We start from the raw sequence: 16,140 nt of genomic DNA, 5'->3' as shown, positions 1-16,140 counted from the left end.
CAAGGTTTATTACTCCTGGTTTTGGTAAAGTTGGCTACAACAAAGATGAAAGTGAAATAAATTACATGTATGTGAAGAAGCCAGAACTTGACAAATTCTGGCCTCTGGTCTCTGGTATAGTGGAAAGGTTAAGGTAATTCAATAGGCAGCAGCTGCAGGTTTTTAAGAAGGCAACTAGCCTTGGGCCACTTGACTGGTGTTTTCAGTTTGTCTGTCTGAAAAAATATGACTAAATACTTACCAAACACTTGCCTTACAAGTGAGGCAGTGTTTATAATGCTTGTTGGGATGCTTGGGCCAAAGCTGCTGGTCCACACAGGAGGCCTGATGACTACAGGGGTCAAGGAGGCGGCGGGAGGATGTTGGGAAAACCTCCAGTCCTCACCCACAGGATTCTCGCCTCCTTAGAAACCTGCTCACAGCCCAGGCTTGTCTTTTGGCCGACTTCAGCAGAGTAGTTCATTTGAGAGTACTGTCAGGATTGTGTTCGGAAAAACTGGGGCATTTTACAATCCAGAGTAGAAAAGTGGGAGTAAAAATATTAAAAACAGGCCTCTCAGACATAGGTATGTATCACAGATCACATATGGTATAATATTTTGTTTGCTTTTGTAATTATTTTTTATTTTTTTAATTTTTATTTTTTTACATGTGGTATGGTAAATGCCTTTTGCCACCAAATAATAAGCCTTTGAAGCAGAAATTATTTTCCCTCCACCTCATAATACTTAGCTTTTAAATTTAGCTACTATGTTAGTGTCAATCACCTTGCAGACTGAATAAGAAAGTAATTTTGTACTTCCAAGTTCATTTTATAAGGTGAGAAACTGAAGACAAATCTCTCATGAATGTTCTTGGAAAATTCTGAATTTTAGCAAACCAAACCCAGTGACATATAGTAAGTGATATATTGTATTATTTTTCACAAAATACTGTGGTGCCTTGCCTATGGGAAGATTATACATCCCTGCCTTGAATTTAGGGATTATCCTGTGGCTTTTTTGGCCAATGAATTTGTGAATGGGAGGAATATGTAAGACTTCTGACTAGAAGGTTTAAGTGTCAGCCCTTGGTTCACCATGTCTTCTTTTCTCTCTTCCTTAAAATCAGTATTGCTCAAACTACTCCGGGGACTTAGGTTCTGGAATGAAGATGATATGTAACCAGAGCTTACAGCTGACATACAGTGGGACATGTGGCATGAGCAAGAAATAACCATGGTAAGCCTCTGATAAAATCAGGGGCTGTTTTTACATCAGCTTAATCTAGCATATTCTGTTAACAGTGACTCAGAGAGATTTATTTCAGGAATCCAAAGTGGTTTGGTATCTAGAAATCCATTGATATAGTTCATCATATTGATAGAGCTAAGGAGGAAAATGATGATACTTTGATACAGAAAGGCATTGACATAATAAAAACAAATGAGAATTGACATTTCCTTGCCCAAGACGGGAGTGGGTAGGCAAACACATACTCCCTAAAGCCAGCATCTTACTCCAGTGGAAAGCTACCAGAGGTTTTTCCATTCAAGTCAGAAGTAAGGATGCACTGTATCTACTATTTTTTTTAAAAATTTTATTTATTCATGAGAGACACAGAGAGAGAGAGAGAGAGAGAGAGAGAGGCAGGGACACAGGCAGAGGGAGAAGCAGGCTCCATGCAGGGAGCCCGACGTGGGGACTCAATTCGGGTCTCCAGGATCAGGCCCTGTACTGAAGGCGGCGCTAAACCGCTGAGCCACCTGGGCTGCCCCACACTGTATCCACTCTTATTTAACATTGTGTTATATCCAGTGTATTAGGCAAAAAATAAAGGAAAAAAGCAAGGGTACTAAGAATTAGAGTAAAACAGTTGCTGTTTATATAGATATGATTATGTATCTGCAAAACCCAAAGGAATCTGGAAAACTACAAAGTATTTAGTGGAGGATATAAGATTAATATGTAGAAAGAATCTTCACATATACAAATAGTAACCAGTTGGAAGAAATAATGGGGAGCAGTCCCTATTTATAGCAATAAAAACCAAATTATTTAGGAAAACACTTAGCAAGCAACCTGCAAAACTTCTATGAGAAGTGCTAAAACAGTACTAACAGATACAGAAGTAGAACTGTACAAATGGAAAGACGGACCACATTTGTGGGCAGCATGGGTCTTCATCAGAAAGATGCCAGTTCTCCCAGAGCTAAATTTAATGGGATACCCAAAAAAGTGTCACTAGGGATTTTTCTAAATTGCATAAGCTAATTAGTTATAAACTTATTTGGAAGAATAAGCAAAGGTAGCCAGGAAATCCCTGCAAACAAGAGCAAGGAGGGAGGGCTAGTATTGCCAGACATGAAAGCATACTTATTAATGAAATAATGCGGTCCCAACATGAAGAGCCACTGCCGAGTCATAGGACAGAGGATCCAGAAGTGTGACCAGGTGCTCATGGAAACCTGGTTGTGATAAAGGCGGCATCTACGTCAGGCGAGGGAGCAGAAGGCATCAGAAAAATGATGTTGGAAATCAGGAAAAGGATATATATATATATGTATATATATATGTATATATATGTATGTATGTATATATATATATGTATGTATGTAAAAGGATAAAATCCCATCCATTGCTCACCATACAAATTCCAAATAGATGGAAGATCTAAATGTAAAAATGAAACTATCTAGATACTAGCAAAAACATAGGTGATTCTTAGAACCTGGAAGTACAGAAACTTCCAATGGTGAGTCATCATCTACAAGTGATAAGGGGAATTAATCCACTTGACTCTATAAAAGCCAATTTCTACATGTCTAGAAATAACAAAAAGCAAATAATACACTGGGGGAAATATTTACAATTTTTAAAAAGAAGAGCAGGGGGATCCCTGGGTGGCGCAGTGGTTTGGCGCCTGCCTTTGGCCCAGGGCACGATCCTGGAGACCCGGGATCGAATCCCACGTCGGGCTCCCGGTGCATGGAGCCTGCTTCTCCCTCTGCCTGTGTCTCTGCCTCTCTCTCTCCTCTGTGACTATCATGAATAAATAAATAAAATCTTCAAAAAAAAAAAAAAAAAAAAAAAAAGAAGAGCAGGGGTTGGGGAGGGGCAGAGGGAGACAGAGAGAGGATCTTGAGCAGACTCCCCGGCAAGCAAGGAATCCAGAGTGGGGTTCCATCTCACAATCCACGTGACCTGAGCAGAAACCAAGGGTCGGACACTCACCTGACAGGCTCCCACATGCCCCAGCATTTATAATTTAAATCGCAGAAGTTGATATCCTTAATTTGTAAAGAGCAGAAGTAGAGAAAAACGGTAACCCAGTAGCAAAAGATACTAATGAATTCATAGAAAAAAAATGCAGTTGAATTTTAAACATATGTATATAAAAAGGCTCAACCTCATTCTTAAAAAGAATGCAAATTAAAACTAAAGATACCATTTTTCTTCAAGCAAATTGGCAATAATCCCTAAATTTGAGAACCTACATTCTTGTAAGTCTGTGAGGAAACAGGCTCTCTTAAAATGCTTTTGGGAACACCCTGTACAACTTCTACAGAGGGGAATTCGACAATATCTAGAAAAAGGTTGGGGTGTCTGAGTAGCTCAGTGGGTTAAGCATCTGCCTTGGGCTCAGGTCATGACCCCAGGGTCATGATGGAGCCCCGAGTTGGCTCTCAGCTCGGTGGGAAGCCTGCTTCTCCCTCTCTGCCTGCCACCCTGACTGCTCTCTCTGTCAAGTAAATAAATCTTTAAAAAAAAAATCTAGAAAAATATGTACCTTTACCACTTGACCCCCCCAATCCTATGTCTGAGACTGTAGGCTAAAAAGCAGCTGTCAAAAATACAAAATGCCATTAACATACTGTTATTTACTGAATACTATTTATAACAGCAAAAAACTGGAGATGACTCAAATATAACCAAAATATCCATCAACAGACTTTGAGACTTTTGATATTCACATAACTGAGTATATATATATGAATGCATATTGCAAATGCGTGTGTTTATGTGCATACTAGCTTCTGCTTTCAAAAAGGAACAATGGAATAATAACCACCTTGGAGAAAGCAAACAAATGGCAAGGGGATATAGGTAGGGACAAGGATGGACACTATACACTATACTTACCTATATTTACCTGAATGTACTTTTTTTTTTTAAGATTTTATTTATTTATTCATGAGAGACACAAAGAGACACAGGCAGAGGGAGAAGCAGGCTCCATGCAGGGAGCCCGACGTGGGACTTGAATGGGTCTCCAGGATCACACCCTGGGCTGAAGGCAACGCTAAGCTGCTGAGCCACCCGAGCTGCCCAATGTACCTTTTTTTGTGTGTCGTTTTGACTTTGAAACCATGCTGTTTTGTTTTTACATAATTTAAAAGTGAAATTAAGTCACAAGGGAAAAAAATCTTTAAAATATATTTTTAAATATTGAAACAAATGAACCTATAGTGAAGAAATACTTCAAGTGACTTGAAGACAATTCTGACTCAGCATCCTTGATGGGATGTATCCTAATGGCAAAAAAGAAACCCCAAGAAATCTTAACATTACATTCAGTGGGTTAGTGTAGCACATATGCATACATCAATTTATTCACACACACACACACACACACAATTTCCTCCTACACATCTGTAACTTCCATCTCCTACAGAGACTGGGCTCTCATTATCATAAAAGTTGACATTTTCAAAAATTCACAAAAATAGAGAAAATGGTAAAATAAACCCCCATGTGCTCATCAACCAATAACATTCAACAATTACAATTTTGTCATCTAGATTCATTGATGTGTGGAGTATTTGAAAGCAAATCTCAAGCATCAAAAATAAAATTTATGTGAAAAAAACAATTTGTGGATTTCTCTGGGGTCAGAGCAGGAGCAGGAAATGGACTAGAGGGGAGCCCAAGGGAATCTTCCTGGGTGATGGAAATGATCATTTCATAGAATATGGATGACAGGAGTCCAAGCATTTGTAAAAATACAGGGAGTTGTACACTTTAAGATTTGTGTATCTGTGTGTAAAATTTACCTTTACAAATACGAAAAAAAAAAAAAAAAGAAACCTTCTAGTTAGGATTTTTTTCCCTTTTTCTTTTTATTTATTTATTTTTTCAATCCCTTTTCTTTTTAAAGTTAGCAATTCTGGATGCCTGGGTGGCTCAGTTGGTTAAGCATCTACCTTCAGCTCAGGTCATGATCCTGGGGTCCTGGAATCAAGCCCCACGTCTGGGCCCCCTGCTCAGCGGGGAGTCGGCTTTGCCCTTTCCCTCTGCCTCTCCATTTGCTTGTGTGCTCTTTTTCACATTAATAAAAATCTTTAAAAAAAAGGGGGGGGATGCCTGGGTGGCTCGGTGGTAAGCATCCACCTTTGGCTCAGGGCGTGACCCCAGGTCCTGGGATGGAGTCCTGCATGGAACCTGCTTCTCCCTCTGCCTGTGTCTCTGCCTCTCTCCGTGTCTTTCATGAATAAATAAATCTTAAAAAATAACAAATTTAAATAAATAGCAATTCTGGAATTCCCTTTTCTATGTTCTAGACTTTACCAAATTAGTAAATATACCTAGGATAATGAGAGCAGACAACAAAAGCCAAGAAAAGCCAGCTCTCTCAAGCCAAAGGACCAGAAAAGGCAACTTATAAAGGCAAAGAACTTTTAGACTGTAGTTGCCCAATTCAAGCCCAACCCCCTGGAAAAACCATGGTCCTCGGTGCCACCCCGTCAGTAGAGGCCGAGTGGAGAGCTTAGATTTCCTCCCTTGCTTGGCTGTAATGCGGTCTCCCCAAACCAGTCCCTTATTGGGGTGACGGCACAGAAGATGTAGTGGGGAGCTGTGGCTTTCACCCCAGCCTGATGGTGTGCCACCCCCCAACCCCTGCCCCGTGGTGTCAGCGGAGGCCATATGGGGAGCCTACATCTGCCTCCCTCCAGCAGGTTATCAGCCCTTCCACCCCCATGGTATCAGTGGAGCCCATGTTCTCCAGGAGGATGCAGTGATGAGGTAGGTACCCTGCCCCCTCCCCCCACCACCTGTGTCAAAGGAGGCTGAGTCCTGAGCCTGAACCTCCACGTCCACCTGGTGATACGCCTACCCCCACTTGGCCCAGCTGTGTGTGCCACAGAAGGCCTGCTAAAACACAAGATTAAATAAGATCCAGAATCTCCTCCAAATGTCCATATACAAAAAGTCACACTTCTGTACCACGAACCAGGAAAATCTCAACCTGAATGAGAAAAGGCTATCAACAAATAGCAACATGGAGAGGACACAGATGTTGGAATTACCTGCAAGGATATTAAAGCAGCCATCAAAAATATTTTTAAAATCTTCCAAGAAAAATTATCAATATGCTTGAAACATTAAAAAAAAAAAAAGTCTCCGCAAAGAATTAGAAGAAATGGAAACTCGAGAACCAAAAAATAAAAAAAATCTCACTGGATGGGCTGAACAGCAGTGTGGAGAGGAAAAGGAAAGAATTAGGGACTCAAAAATAAAATGGAAATGGCCCCATATGAATAGAAACAACAGCAGACTCTCCACAGGGAGCCAGATGCGGAACTCGATCCCAGGACCCCAAGATCACGCCCGGAGCCAAAGGCACACGCTCAACCACTGAGCCACCCAGGTGTCCCTCCCCACTGAATTATTTTGCTATTCTTATCTAAAGTCATTTTCCCTCTGCCTGTGTCCCTGCCTCTGTGTCTTATGAATAAATAAAATCTTAAAAAATAGTAATTCAGTGGTGCTAGAACTGAATATTCGTATGGAAAGCAAAGATGCTTGACCCCCCACCTCACACTTCCCTGCTCCACGCACACACGCAAACTGTGACTCAAGTGGATCGTGGACCTGAACGTAAAAGGTAAAACTTAAGATTAAAAAAAAGAAAAGGTAACATCTTCATGACTTGGGGTAGGTAAGGACTTTTTAAAGAAGATCAAGTATTAGCCATAAAGCAAAAGCTGATAAATCGGACTTCATCAAAACCAAAACCACCTTCTCCTCAAAAGGTACTTTGGAAACAATGGATAAGCCAAGTGGGAAAACAGTTATCTGACACAGGACTTTTACCAGGAACATGTAAAGGACGATCACAAACCGCTGTGCGGTGAGAAAGGAGAAGGCAGGACAAAAGCATGACTCAACCAGCACAGGAAGCAGCGTCCTCCTCAGAGGGCAGGGAGGTGGCAGCGCGCCTCGATGGCTCGGGGATCACAGCCCGAGCACTGCCGGCCGGATGGGACTCGGTGGGCACTTAGCCAGAGCACTGGGTGGTTCTCACAGCCTCCACGCGCACCTCGCCTGTGACCCAGCATTCTACTCCCCGAGTCCGACAGGAGGACGGTGTGTCCACAAAAATTCTTGGGCGACAGCATCTCAAACAGCTTTACCCCTAATACTCCAAATCTCAGTGCAGGGGCTACAGCAAGACACACACACACACACACACACACGCGCGCGCACGCGGCGTGCACGCGAACTGTGCTAAGTGCGGGGTACGGCACCGCAACCCAAAGGTGCCAACTACCCACGGGGCCCCAAGGCTGAGGAGCCTTGGAAACCTCACGCTGAGGGGAAGCCAGATGCCACAGGGCTCCCTCCTCGGGAAGGTGCGGGCAGGGCCAGGCCGCAGCAGACGGCAGCACTAAGGCCCACCCGTGTAGGTTTAGGTCGCCTCAGTTCCCCCTTTGCAAATCATATCCCCGCCTCCCATGACAAAGCAAGAGTTGGAGATGAGGGCTCCTAAGGTCAAGATGAAGGTTCTTAATCTAGCTTTTAAATTCTGCAACTAATTGAAGTTCCTGGGTGGTAAATGACCTTGAACGATTTTGACGATTTTGTTTCATCAATGCAACTTAAATTCCTACAAGTGTGTGTGAGCTTAAAATATATTTCAGGTTAGTTTCTTAATATCTTTCCCCCTTCATCATCGATGAGGGGGATCCATCTTGCTTTAGGACTCATGGACTGAGCTATACCCCCCCGTGGCTTTACTAGGGCCCTAATCCACCTCCTGCCCAGTATTCTCTAAGCAACCTTCATGACTTTTACTCTATTAAATTTTCTTCCAAACTGAGGCCAGCTGTAAAAGTTTAGTAGGAGTTTGTGGTGTCTCTTACTTAGCATCTGACCTTCTTCTCTAAACCACAAGAGTGTGGCGTTCTCTCCTACTTTTCATGTGAAAACAAAACATTAAAACATAATTTCCCAAATGACTGAAACCACTTACACATTTTGCATATTTCATAAACTTCTCATCAAGCTAAAATATGACAATGTTGAATTTTGTTACTATCAAAACTGGACTCATAAAGTCTATGAGCAAATTCAATAATACTGTTTAGTTCTTTGTAAACTTTTTAAAAGAAAGAATTAACATAAAAAATGAAAAAAATGAGGTAAGGATAGAGCTCATTGGTAAGTCATTAATGGAAAGATTTTATTTGGTTCAATTTTGTGAAGGCTTTTCATGCTCTATTTATATCACATAAGCCAAAACGTGTCAGTCCACTTTTACACTTTTACAAGTGCTCCTAAGAAAGCACCGTAGGACTCTAAATTCAAGGTATAAAAGCAACTAAAGATAAGCAGTGTGCTGCAAACAGCAAAGTGGCCAGCTAGAAGAAAACAGGTCTTGTCTTTTTTTTCTTAATAAATAGAGCAACTATCTTAAATGTATATATTTTGAATGTAACATAAAAAGACTTGGAAAAAATCTAAATGTCATCTAAATGATTCTTTTTTTTTTAATTTTTATTTATTTATGATAGTCACATGCAGAGAGAGAGAGAGAGAGAGAGAGAGGCAGAGACACAGGCAGAGGGAGAAGCAGGCTCCATGCACCGGGAGCCCGACGTGGGATTCGATCCCAGGTCTCCAGGATCGCGCCCCGGGCCAAAGGCAGGTGCCAAACCACTGCGCCACCCAGGGATCCCTTTTTTTTTTTTTTAATTTTTTTTAAATTTTTATTTATTTATGATAGTCACACGCAGAGAGAGAGAGAGAGAGAGAGAGAGAGCGCATCTAAATGATTCTGATTTTTAAACTAGACAAATCTATCCAGTGTAAAAAAGTCTCACTCAGCAGTGGGTTTCTCACCTCCTTCCTATTTCTGTCAGAGAGATCTTTACAAAACTGTGCCAACACTTCCATTTTACCTCTTCTGAGCCTTCTGAGACTTAACATGTAGTAGTCACGGGTTTTCACAGAAAACCCTGCCACTGGGCCAGAATTTCCTCTTCCTCCTTGTCTAGAAATGCTAGTTTCCAAGAAACTGTAAAACTGCAGGCAATTTAGTGAGAAAAGAGTGCGACGTGTGGCGTCTGAACACCTGCAGGGCAGGGCTGGTGCCATTACAGGTCGACGCCCAGCACAGCCTTTGGAACGGTCAAGACTGGCCCTGGAGAACTCAGGCCAGGGAAAGAGCGTCGTGTGACACCTGAAGAGCAGACTGTGAAGGGCCGGGCCTGAGCTGCTGAGGACGCAGCACGGCACACTGCACACACGGGGCCGACCCACTGCTTCACGAGAGCCTAATGAAAGGTAAATAAGACCACTACTCAGATTTTTTTGTGTGAGAACGATATTTAGTTGCTTTAAGTTACACAGCATACACTTTTTCATTTTTTTCACAGGAATTTACTGTTCACTGTGGGGCCTACGTACAATTGAAATGTTCAATCTTCATTAAACTAAATTCTGTTGAGCATATTCTTGTAAGTCTTCTGGGAACCGATGACAACGTATCCAATGTCAAATTTCTTAACAAAATAGAAGTCTATAAATATTTTGGCATTTTATAACAGTTACTAGTATAGCCGGAGGACTCATAAACTCCAAAGTAGTAGAGGCTCCATGGCTTAGGCTGAATATGTCTCATCTCTTACCCCTCTCTCTGGGGGATTTTACTAACAAAAACAATAGAATAGCGTCTTTTCACTGACCAAAGCAACCACTGTGTTGATCAGATCACACTGACACTTGCAAGTGACCAAAATTAGGTGACAAGCATGTGAGGAGGTGGCAGGGGCACAGCCTCCTCAGAGAGAGCAGCCAAGGATGGCGTGGCGAGGGAAAGGGCTGAGTAGTCAGCACGGGTTTCATGTTATGGGATTACTTAACCTGGACCTTAAAACCAGAAAAATCGGAGGTGAAAAATCAACACCACTCTTATTAGTGAAAATGAATTAAAAAAAAAAAAAAAAAAAAAAAAAGCCAGGGCTCTTCGCTGATAGGGTTACAAGCATTAGGCAAAAAATAGACAACAGAAGTCAAATCAAGTCAATATGGAGCAGTAATAAAATGTAAAAATAAGACATCATCAAACTACAGTGGATGTTATTCTGGGACTCAAAATTTGGAAGATACCTAATTAAAAGCCTACTCCGCCCCCCCCCCAAAAAAAAATCCAAAGTGAAAAAGTATCAATTTTAGTAAAGATACCAACATACATATAGACAGATATATATACACATGAATAATGCAACATAGATTTACAGAGATGTTAATTTGGCACTTCTCCTTGGATTTTTAAAGAAAGTAAATACAGATATCTTTGCATAACAAATTTTCATTCTGGAGAAACAAGATTTAGAAATAAAAGGTTCAAACATCTCCCTTCTTAAAGATAACATTGACACAGATTAACTTTACCCGTTAAAACTCCCGGTTGGCAACTTTATAAATCTGTCTTGAGATCCCTAACTCCACAAGTATGACAAAGTTATTTCAGTTTCTATCAGTGATACCTGGTTTATCCACTTTTAGTACATGTACCATTTGGCCAGAAGTCCATAAATAATAATAATGTTTTCAATGTAGAAATCTGAAAGGTCTAAAGGGAAGTACTGCTCAGTAGATAAATTCTCCTGGAATTTCTTGTAGCAAAGGTTCTTCAAATTTAAATCGTTTGGAAATGGCCTTTTGCTCCATTTTCTCTTTTTCAGACTGTCTGCATTGTCCTAAAGTATATGAAGTAAATACAATTAACTCCTCTGTTACAACTGATTCCTCGGTTTCTGGTTTCTGAGTATCTGAATTAATTTCAGGCACAGAATCACCTTCTTGGAGTGCATTGGCTTCTGCTAATGCCCCTTTCACCTTGAACGAAGGATCCTGAATACTGCTCTCTGTCAACCACGGGTGTTTTAGACATTCTTCAGCTGTGGCTCGATCTCTGTGATTAAGAGACACATTTCACACTTAGGACAAGATAGTTTAAAACTTCAATTATAAATTAAAGCATACTGGGGGCGCCTGCCTGGCTCAGTGGGTGGAGCGTGTGACCTCAGGGTTGGGAGTCTGAGTTCTACGCTGGGTGGAGAGATTACTTACAATCTTAAAACTAAATAAATTAGAGCATAAGGTATATTTATTGTATTATATTTGGGGAGGTACAAAGAGTTGACAAGACTCTCCTTGTGATTCCTGAATCAGACTGGAAATTCTGGCATTTGTGTGCAAATGCCATTCCTACAATTTTGAAAAAACATTTTAAGATAATCTCTGAAGAGCCCTTTTGGGAGACCAAGCAGATAGACAATATCTGTTATGCTGAGAGGCAGCTCACATTTCCTAGAAATATTTTCATTTTTTACATTTTCTTTCAACAGATATAATAATAAGCTCAAGGTTTCATCTAGTGTAATGTCGGTATTTTCCTGCCTTCGTTTTGGTGTTTCAGTTCAACCTGCTTTTGTCCAGAGCAGATCACTCAAAAATGGACAAGGATCAATATTAACTATACTTACTCAGGTTTCTTAACTAAAAGTGTCTTGATGAAGTCAATAGCTGAATCGGACACAACATCAAATTCTTCCTCAGAATAACTTAAACTCATCTGAGAGATGTTTAGGAAGGTTTCTTGTTTATTATCACCTAAAAAAGGTGATATTCCTGTGAGCATGACATATGTTAACACTCCAATGCTCCTAAATCAGAATGAAAATGGAGGAAAAATTAGTATCATATTCATTTCTTGAAACTAATTTAACCAATTTTTTTATGAATAACTCTTACCACATGTCCGTCGCCATGCTGATAGGATCATAACTAAGAATTTCAGGAGCTAGTATCAGAAACAGAAGAACACATTTAGCCATGTGAAAAAAAATCCCTAATTTGCTCTTTAAAATAAAATTTGTTTAAATACTTGTCAGAAACTCTAAGACACCATCAAGATTTGGGCTAACATGAAATAAATTAACATTATATAAAGTAACATGAATTACTGTAAAGTCCAACTAGATGTAATTAATTTGTGTATTTTTCACACCAGCACCCTCCATGATTGGGTCTTAATATTTTTAAAATATCTAAATGCCTAAGTACTATAATAGGAACTGACAAGTCTGACACCTTCCTCTTCCCGTACCCTCTTAGGACCAAGCTCATACCTAACAGATTCTTGCTTTTAAATCGTTCTTAATGCCATCCGTGACCCTTCGTCCCTACCTCTCGCACCCAAGGCCCTGGCACTTTCCCCTCCACTCATTCCACCTCCCTGATCCGTTCTCCGTGCTGCAGCCAGAGGGGGCTCTCAAAATGCCCACCACTGACAAAAAGTCAGTCAACAAGGTTAAAGAAAAAAAATGAGCATTCTCAGAGGATATGCACCATACAGAAGGACAACAACGTTGCCTCTGAGAGTCCTGAAACAGTAGGCTTTGATGACATTGTGTGACATTTATGTGCTGTCACACATAAAGCAATACAGACACTCTCAAACGTGCAAGGACTCAGGAGAAATTCATGAAAATCCGCCTTGAAAGAAGAACGTACTCATTAATACAATCCACTCAACCAAAAGATGATTTTTTTTTTTCAAAAGGACGTGACTAGGAAGACAGGGAATCAAGTACTGAATCTATTTAAAAACAGATCAAAGACTAAACAACTGAGATAATTACAATTAAAACAAAAAGAATGAAGATGTTCTAATCCTAGGAAAAAACGAAACCCTCAAGTCACATACTGCTGGCTGGGGACAAGCCCCGTCCCCCAGTATGAGGGAGGAACAGGCTGGGAGAAAATGTTAGGTAGGCTAATTTCTGATACTGCGTCGTGAAACAGAGGTCATGAATCTTATCTTAAAGTTTTTAAAGAAACTACTAGGAAATTTAAAATGCAGTGCACAGCATCCAAACTACTGGAGGGGAAAAGTGAAATACGAAAGGGTAGAAGATAGTGGGAGGTGGGGGCAGGAAGCAACAGCAGCTCCCTTTCCTGCGTTTGTTATACGCAGACCACACGTAGGAGAGCTTGACCGAGCGCCGCGCAGGCAGGACTGTTACAGCCCCGCTTTAGGGACAGAGGACGGGAGGGTAAGGACCGGCACGGAGGCAGGTGGCCCGGGCAGGTGACCTGTGAAGGCAAGCGCTGGGCCCCGACAGTGCAGCCACAGACACGAGAGGCTCCGGTTTTCTCTCTCATGTACTTCGGAGTTATCTTTAGCTTTCTTGGAGCGGGTATTACTTTTATCATAAAGATAATTCTGGTTTTTTTTTTTTTTTTGGGGGGGGGGGGTCGCTCTTGGGAGAAAACGTAGAATTGGCCCAAAGGACAGAAAGCAGGAAACAAAGCTGACACCATCCTTGGGCTCAGCAGGTACCACAGGGCCCTCCGCCTCGGAGGACCGGGGTGCTTTCCGGGGAGCCCCCCCCTCAGTCCTTACCTAGTGGTGCCGACACCCCCCGGAGAACGCGCCCACATTGGGAAGCTGGTTTTCCCGCCCGTGCTGGCTCCTGTCACCTCACTGGGGACCCGTTTCGAATCCGAGGACTTGCTGCAGAGCTCTGAGTTACTTTTCGGGGCTCTTACTGCCAAACGGCTTTGTTTCCCTCAGGCTCGTGGGCCCTCCCGGCGTCGGGTCGTCTGGGATGGGCTTTGCCTTGTAAGCCACGGCCCACCACCCCCTGCGCCTCAAGGACCTGCGCCCACGCGGCTCTACAAGGCGGCCTGTCTGTGCACCGACGCCCGGAGCCTCAGGAAAACGCCCTTCCCTTCGGGCCCAGGCCACGGCCTCCTCTGTCCCGTGGCTGCCGCCACCTGCCACCGAAGCCGTCCTCCTCCCCGCCCCCCGGGACGGCCGCCCCGCCGGTTCTGTGGCCCACGCGGCCTGCGGCCCAGAGGAGCTGCCCTCCCGCGGCTCCACCTCGGGCCTCAGCATCACGAGGAGCTGCTCCGTCTCTGAAGTCTTAGAATGTCCATATTGTAAACGGTGGTCCCGACCTTTAAATCCCCTCCTGCCTTGCTCCGCTACAGATACCGTTTCTTTTAACCTCATTCGCACCACGAATCCTTCTGCACCCTATTTTACCTCCCGGTCTATCAAAAAAGTCACAGTTTACTTATTCCTGCACCTGCACCTACAAGCCACGACTCCCCACTTTAGCTGCTCTGCTGCGAGCACCTTCCAGGCTTAACTCCTTTTTCTGCCAGAAGCCCTCAACCTGCAACCTGCGTCTGTCCGAAAGCAGGTCCTCCCCTCCGTGTCACACACCTACGGGATCACGGGCTTGCCACTACCTTAACACTGCTTGCTATGAACTTCAAGTTCCTTAGCGGCCCTTACCTGTTAAATATCCCCCTACCTCTGGACAACTTGATATCTTACACTTTTTTATGAAGAAAATCCTCTTCTATTCCTTTTAGTGGCAATCCCTTCAAATTCTCTTAGCCTTTCAGGAAGGGGATCACCAATTTGGTACCTTCCTCTTTAGGGTTTACCATTTTAAAATTTTTAAACAAAGGAAGGAGTCTCCAATGGTGGGATTTCAGCATGGCAGGTGGCTGACCCCACTATGAATCACGCCGCACAGAGTCCCCTAACGAAGATGACGTCTGACCCCAAACACAGAACATAAGCCCCTCTTAGGAGTACCTACCTACATATTCCGGAGTACCCATAATTTCTCGGAGCTCTTCACTGTTCTTCATTATTCGTGAAAGACCAAAATCGACTATCTTTATGTCACCCAGTGGAGATTCACTGGTCAGCAGAATGTTCTGAGGCTAAAAAAAAATAACAGGGAAAGAACAAGTGTCCATAAAACATGCACACTTCACCTGTGACACAGAGACTGACAAACTGAACAGTAAGCAGTCATTGACTAAACAGTATTTTTACAGGGACGCCTGGGTGGCCCAGTAGTTGAGCGTCTGCCTTCGGCTCAGGGTGTGACCCCAGGGTCCTGGGATCAAGTCCCACATCAGGCTCCCTGCATGGAGCCTGCTTCTCCCTCTGCCTGTGTCTCTGCCTCTCTCTCTGTGTCTCTCGTGAATAAAATAAATGAAATATTTTAAAAAAATAAAAAAATAAAATAAAACCAGATCTTTTCATTGGGCTGAAATAGGCCACACCTTCAACTCCCACCCCCGAGCAAGGCCATTGATTGGGTAAATGGCTCAGACAAGGGCTCTCCCTTCAGCCCCACCAAACCCATGCCTCTCCTCCTACTCCGGGTCCCGAGGCCCAGGCCAGGCACTGGGGGGAGCCATCCCAAGGTACCCTGTCTCCTTCATTTCCAGTCACGCCTCATGCCGAGTGAAGTCGCCGGCCTGCCAATGCCAAGTCCTAAATCTCTGAACCCCCGCTGCTTCAAGTCTGGGCTCTCGTGAGCTCTCACCTGGCCCACGTCCCCCTGCCTCTAGCTCCCCGCACCCTCCACACATCCTTCACTGCACAATGACCTTGCTGTGCTGTCTGATTAGGACACAGGTTGCTAGTCCTCACCGACACTCTCTCAAATGGGACTCCTCTGATGGGCAGGCGAGAGCCACCCGACGACACAGAATCAGTAACATTTGTGGTCCTACAGTCACGTTTGTTACCCAAATAAAAATAACCTAGGACATCTTTAAGTATAAAGTCAATCCTACATTATGCACAGGATATAAAATTCATTTCAATTCTTAAAATGAAACGAAACATGAAAGGTTTATGTTGCTCAGGGAACCCCTTGCTACAGCACCCCAGTGTTCTCTGATCCGGCTGGGCTCCTCCGCAGGGCCGGCAGGCAACCTATGGGCCAGATCCCACAGCGGCCGTCCCTCCACCAGAGGCGCACGGCCCACCTCAGGCCCTTGGCTGCCGGACGCCTGCCCAGGAAGCCTGCTCCCCTTCGCCGCCTCACAGGCC

At 43.3% G+C, this 16,140-nt stretch overlaps 1 protein-coding gene across 2 annotated transcripts in view; it reads right to left on the bottom strand.

Annotated features, from left to right (window-relative positions):
• Positions 1–8,421: 8,421 nt before the first annotated feature.
• The window catches only part of STK17A (serine/threonine kinase 17a), a 38,570-nt gene continuing 30,851 nt past the window's right edge, over positions 8,422–16,140 (bottom strand). The window contains exons 4-8 of one of the 2 annotated variants that reach the window (XM_077864130.1): positions 14,888–15,014; positions 12,021–12,069; positions 11,753–11,932; positions 11,063–11,178; positions 8,422–10,963 (exon numbers count right to left, since the gene is read on the bottom strand). In XM_077864130.1, coding sequence (XP_077720256.1) covers positions 10,854–10,963; positions 11,063–11,178; positions 11,753–11,932; positions 12,021–12,069; positions 14,888–15,014 — 582 coding nt within the window. In that variant the 3' untranslated portion in view covers positions 8,422–10,853. Of the gene's footprint in view, positions 11,179–11,752; positions 11,933–12,020; positions 12,070–14,887; positions 15,015–16,140 lie in introns of both variants that reach the window. The other variant, XM_077864129.1, reaches the window with a different exon arrangement.

This window comes from Canis aureus, chromosome 21, assembly GCF_053574225.1.
Source record: "Canis aureus isolate CA01 chromosome 21, VMU_Caureus_v.1.0, whole genome shotgun sequence".
Taxonomy (NCBI): domain Eukaryota; kingdom Metazoa; phylum Chordata; class Mammalia; order Carnivora; family Canidae; genus Canis; species Canis aureus.
This window is presented reverse-complemented; position numbering and strand designations above follow the sequence as displayed.